This window comes from Meles meles, chromosome 13, assembly GCF_922984935.1.
Source record: "Meles meles chromosome 13, mMelMel3.1 paternal haplotype, whole genome shotgun sequence".
Classification (NCBI taxonomy): Eukaryota; Metazoa; Chordata; class Mammalia; order Carnivora; family Mustelidae; genus Meles; species Meles meles.
In genome coordinates, this window is record NC_060078.1 from 8,380,498 (window position 1) to 8,386,497 (window position 6,000).

The 6,000-nt window shown below is 48.2% G+C and overlaps 1 protein-coding gene across 4 annotated transcripts in view; it reads left to right on the forward strand.

Annotated features, from left to right (window-relative positions):
* The window catches only part of MTR (5-methyltetrahydrofolate-homocysteine methyltransferase), a 100,560-nt gene extending 95,120 nt beyond the window's left edge, over positions 1-5,440 (forward strand). For all 4 annotated transcript variants that reach the window (XM_046027468.1, XM_046027469.1, XM_046027470.1 and 1 more), the window contains 2 exons: positions 262-374; positions 813-5,440. In XM_046027468.1, coding sequence (XP_045883424.1) covers positions 262-374; positions 813-899 — 200 coding nt within the window. In that variant the 3' untranslated portion in view covers positions 900-5,440. The remainder of the gene's footprint in view (positions 1-261; positions 375-812) is intronic.
* The last annotated feature ends 560 nt before the right edge of the window (positions 5,441-6,000 follow it).

Here is a 6,000-nt window from a genome sequence, read left to right on the forward strand (position 1 = left end):
GGAGCAAAGGAGGCCTCTGTCTCTGATAGTGGAGGACTGGCAGTGGGAGGGGTACAGACAGTCTTTTCCAGGCCTGTCCCCTTGAGTTAGAGGAGACTGGCCTGAATTTCATGCTGTATCATGTGTCCACCTCGAAGGCATGAGCTCACTTTCCTTCACCTGTTCCTTCCTCAACAAGGGTTTATTGGGTGCCGCCAACCATCAGGCCCTGTGCTGGGCACTGAAGAAATCAGCATTTCCCCCCTGTGTTGCTTTCTCCAGGCATTAGGTTAACGGAATCCCTTGCGATGGCACCTGCTTCAGCAGTATCCGGCCTTTACTTCTCCAATTTGAAGTCCAAGTACTTTTCAGTGGGGAAAATTTCCAAGGATCAGGTAAGTTAGCTGTTTCATTGTGTATGGCTTCCCTAGAGGCCTGTCTTGTCTTACATGGAACCAAAGAACCTATTTTATTTTACATGTGAATGGGAATAAGAAGGAAGGGAAAGTGTGACAAAATTTACCCCCAGTTAATATCTTCCATTTCATATCAGCTCGTTACCCCGACCCTCGCCCTCCCATCTACGCACCTACGCCCCCAATGCTCATGCACTCCAGCCTGCATCTCAGCACCAGAGACGTACTGTGTGTTGTCTCGTGCCCAGAGAATAAGGCGATTGGTGACTAGACAAATATCCATCTCCATCTAGCTTAGTAGAGTGCTATAAAACAAGACCTGGAAGGCATTTCACGTTTCCTAGCAAATCCTGTGTCAACTTCACTTCAGAAAGTCTTACCATTTGGGTTCGATGTGCTGCTTTTAATCTTTTGCAGATTGAGGATTACGCTCTGCGGAAGAACATGTCTGTGGCTGAGGTTGAGAAATGGCTGGGACCCATTTTGGGATACGACACAGAGTAGCTTTTTTTTTTTTTTTAAATCCTTTTCTCTGCTTGAGGATCCTCAAGGAAGCATAGTGTAGAGTGCCTTTAAAATGAACGGCAGCAGCAGACCAGCCTGGCGGCTCCTGGGCAACATTCGTTCTCCTTCAGGCTTTGGAAGACCGTTTGGTGGATGGAACCTCCCTGTGTCCTTGGAAAGCAAGTGGCTCCTTTCTAGAGGACCTTGAACGGAGAGCAGCATGCATAGCTATGGGGGTTTTCCTGGTCCCTCTGGATGGGACAGGCTGGAGATAGAGGTCTTCTGCATTTCAAAGCAAGTCAGCTTGCTTTTTTCATTTTTACTTTGCGTCTAGGAGGCCACTTGTTATCTTTTATTTTTTTTCTTTTCTTTCTCTTGCTCTCTTAGAAAAAGGCCCGAGACTTAGCTGAATAGAGAAATGTGTGGAAAAAATGTGACCCCTGGCAAAATCACACTGTGTGCAGTGGGGCATTTTAATCTGAATGGTTGCAATAGTGGACTCTGACAGGGAAGAAGGTGTAAGTTTGCTTTCCCTCTGGAAGACCTCATTTTCATTTTCTGAACTCCTGATTACATGGGTGCTGAAGTCCCTTTGGCAGAAGGCCCGCTCTCACCGTTGACTGCCCGAAATGCTCAGGCTGTTTGCCCTAGTGTGGCCAAACACAGTGGCGTGCTCATCGGATTTCATGTTCCCTGCCCTGAAGGAGGAGGAGGAGGTGGGGCGAGGTGGCTGCTCGGTGTGGTTAGCGTCTCGTGGCTGTTTTCTGGAATTGAGCAGGCCCTCCGCTGAGCTGGGGTATCCCATGCAGAGTTGGATGGGTGAGCAGCGTGATTCCACTCAATCCCCCCATTTCTGCACCAACCCAGCTGCGGGTTCCCACAGTGTAGGAACAGCACAGTGAAGTGTTCTCGGTTGTTTTGGGGGGAAACGGCCAAGAACATGGACTTTGAAGGCAGACCTACCTGGATTCACATTTCATCTTTGCCACTGCCTGTGCAACACAAGCAAATTGCCTCCATTCTCCAGCACTGTCTTCTCATCTGTTAAAGCAGGGACAGCGATTCCAGTTCCTCTGTCAGGGGCCTGAGGGGCGGGTAGATGAGGTGGTGCGCGTAGGGCACGTGGCAGGGGCTCTGACTCACGGTGGCTCCTGCGGGGCTCAGTGGGTGTTGCCTCAGAGCACATGGTTAGTCTTCCTGGCAAGGGAACAGACTAACAGAGGCGAGACGATACCAGGGGATGTGGTTGATAATGTCTGACTGCCCTTGGTGCCCTTTCCTGGGATTAGACCCCTGTTTACACTGTGACTGGGACAGGGCAGCTGCCTCCATGTCCTGTGAACCGGTAGTACTCACGTTTGGGGTGACAGCCCTCTCCCTCGGCTCTCACAGCTGGCCTTGCTTCCCAGAGCAGTTCTAGCGAGTGTACATTCAAGTGCATTGGAGGCAAAGGGAGAACGTCTTAGGAGAAGGAGAAGCCTCCGCATCCACGTTGTATCCACGTGGACTTAGAGTGTAACGGGCCTTTAGCCGTCACTTGCCCTTGAAGCGAACACAGCTGTGGGTTTCTGTGAGTACCGTTAGTCTGTGCCTGACTGAGAATGGGACTCAGCTTCCCGAAACACTTAGTTGGAAGACTTACCTTCTGGTCCATAACAGGTGTGTTATTCTTCGTACCTTCCTCCATGAGAAAGAGTGACTCCTCCGAATATTTGAATGTATTTCGTCGGAATTAGAGTTGCTTAGAATCTCCTGATGGCACTGAGTTTTTACCATCTCTTCCCGCAGCTGGTGATGTGACAGAATGGCTTCCTTGAAGCCATATCATTCATCGGATCCCACGAGGGATGCCTTTTTTTTTCTCCAAAGACAAAAACGTTTCATGCAAGTTTGAGCGCCTGCATATTCGTGAAAGAATGTAAAATGCAAATTGAAAACCCCTCCCCTGTACATGTCACACCCTAGGAAGGCAGGGAGGTGGCTGTGCTGAGTGCAGGGTTCCTTCTGTGTTGGAGCCCGTCCACGCAGAACCTCTTCTGGTCATCACTGTCGATGGCTGTCGCGTGAACCCACTTGCTGTCACCATTTTCACCGAAGATGCCACATTATTTTTCCCTCTAAAGAGGTGCTTGTTCGGGATCTTTCTCTCTCTGCTGCCTGCTGTGCTGTCTGCACTGAGGAGCCTGGTTTGTGGGGTGGTGGGGAGATTGGGTGTAGGACAACCCATTTCTCCTTGGAGATGTTCTCCTCTGTCCTCCCTGCACTCACAGCAAAACTCGTGTAGAGAACAATCCACCTTCTTTTTGTTTCTCTTTGGCACACCCTCAATAGATACTATCTGCTGCTTCCTCTTTCTCTCCTGAGCCCAGTGAAGTTGGGTTTTTACCTGCCTCTTCTGGCATCAGTGACCCCTCAGAGTTTAGACTCAGTGGCCTTCCCAGTGATTGTCATCGGCTTGGGCTTGGACAATACTGACCCACTTCTTCAAAATTCACCTTTCTCTACTTTCCCCTTGGCATCACTTTCTGGTTATCCTTCTGTGTTTTGGTCATTTCTCAGCCATTTTCATACTTTTTTTTCTTCCTCTGCCCATTTAAATCTGGCGTGCTCAAAGGCCTGTCATTGGTGACCTTCTTATCATGTGTGGTTTCACTGGGTGATCTCACAGAGTCAGTATTCCCCCTCTGAGCTCCATCCTGAAGAGCACAGCATACATCCAGCAGCCCCAGACGGACATCTCAGACCCCACGTGTCTCGTCTCATCCCTCTGCAGTTATAAAATTCAGTCGTGAAGAATGGTGCCACCACTCCAGGACCAAACCTCACAGCCTGTATCACCTTTGGCTTGAACTGTTACAGGAATCTGGAAAGTGAGCATGGGAAACATGCACTTAGCCTACTTCAGTCGGGCAGCAGTTGAGACACTTTGGGAAGGCAATGCTTAGATGAAGGCCTAACTTGGGACTTGAAGAATAAAGATAAAGCAAGGTAGGAACAAAAGAAGAGCTGTCTGTGTTCATGAACAGGGATATGAAGGCTTGTAAAGGTATCCGGTCTCCCCAAATTGATCTGTAGGTTCAGTGCCATTTCCAACAGAAATTAGAGTAGAGGCTGTGTTCAGGGTGACAAGTAGATACTTAAATTTATATGGAAAAGCAAAGGATTAAGAATAGCTGAGTGCTTCCAAATATGAAGACGAGGTTACGAGTCAGTAGTTTTGTTGTGTGGGGGGCAGAGGTGGGCATTCCGAGCAGGGCTGTGAAATGGGGAGCCGCAGTATAACCCATGTGTGTGTTGGCCTTTATGACATGGCGGAGGTGGCTTGGCACATCCGGGAGGACAGGCAGGGTGACCCCGCAGGGTGCTGCGATGATGCTTATCTGAAGGGAAAAGGTGAGATCTGGTTTCTGCCGCTCGAGTTATCCAGCCATCAATTACAAATACATTAAGGTCTTAAATAAAAAAATATATATGTTTCAGTGTTTGCATGGACAAGTCTTAGGGCAGGAAAGAATCCCTCAAGACATAAAGCACTAACCACAAAAAGAAAAGATGGTTACATCAACCGTTTTTTTTTTTTTGTTTGTTTTTTAAAAGATTGGTGCTAAGCTAATAAACAATTGAAAGGAGCAAAAAGACAAGCCATGACTTGAGATGTTTGTATTACACTTAAACTGACAAAGGATTAGTAAACAGAACAGATAGAGGGTTCCTATTTAAGAAAAAAAGAAACTGGGCAGAATTAGACCAGAAAAGGCATTTCCCAGGAGAGGAAATACACATAGCTTACAAAAACATGTTGCACAGCATCGGAGATCAGAAATACGAATGAAGACGACAACGAGATACCATTTTACACCCGTGAGGTTTGTGGAAGTTCAGGAGCCTGACGATATGGGATGCCGAAACAGCTGTGCTCCAGAAAACTACGCTCCCCCCCAGAGTGGAACTCCTGCAGTGCCTTAGGATCTGGCTTCCAACGCAGACTCCCTCTTGGGGAACCCAACAGATTTGCACACCCGCGCCTGGAGGTGTGGGCGAGAACATTCATGGTAACATCTTCAGAAGAGTCAGGAACCGAAAAACCCAAAATGTCCATCTGTCTCTAGGGAGGTGGGCACATAAGTGAGGTGTATTCACGCTGAGGGGTATATTCAGTGGTGGGAATGAATGAACCGCAGCTGTACCGGACAGAGTGAATCTCAGGAAATAAGCAACCAAAGCAGATCCCAGAAGACCACGTGCTATGATGCTATTTTTATGGAACCCCCAAACAAGCAAAACCAAAGAATATAATGTCTAACCATATGTAAACAGTAAAACTGTGTTGTGTTTTAAAAAAAAAGTAAAAACAATAAACCAAAATTTAGCAGCAGAATGAACCCCGAGGGGGGAAGCAGAGCGGATTGCAGAGGGATACGTGGTGGATGCAAGTTATTGTAACACTCAGTTCTTGGGTTGAGTGATAGGTTATATACGCCTTGTAACAGAGTTTTATGTGTTCAATGTTGTATTTAATGCATGTATTAAGTATATTTTAAATAAAGACAATAATAAGTGAAAATCTGAGTTGGTGACTCTGTATATAATGTTGTATATGTGTCAAGTAGATGTTTTTTGCACTGTCGACCAGAGTGAACAGTGCAGAGGTGGGGGCAGAGGGGTGCTATGGGCGGGGGCCGCGGTGCCCCGGGCTGAGGGCCAGCGCGGTTCCCGCCTGTCAGGCTTTGGTGAATGAGTGCACAGAGTACTGCTTGCTATGGCACAGGATGTGGGAGGGAAGAGATGACTGGGACAGGTTTGACGAGACTGAATACAGGCAGTCAGAAAAGTGACTTGGGAATTTTGGAAGACTGGCCTTGGGATTGGGAGGTCAGATGGAGGTCAGGTCACAAGGGTGGACAGGACAGCTTATAGAGAGTGTGAGAAGGAGGGAGCCCAAGACAGCTGGATTCCAGGAATGGGGTGGGGGGGGGCAGCTCTCTGGGAGAGTCCACATCCGGATGTCCAGGAGAGGGGTGTTGCTGCGGTATCGTCGGGGGATGAGGGGATCATTGGTGGACCGTGGTGGGTTGAAGGTTGAATGGGTGGTGAAGAAATT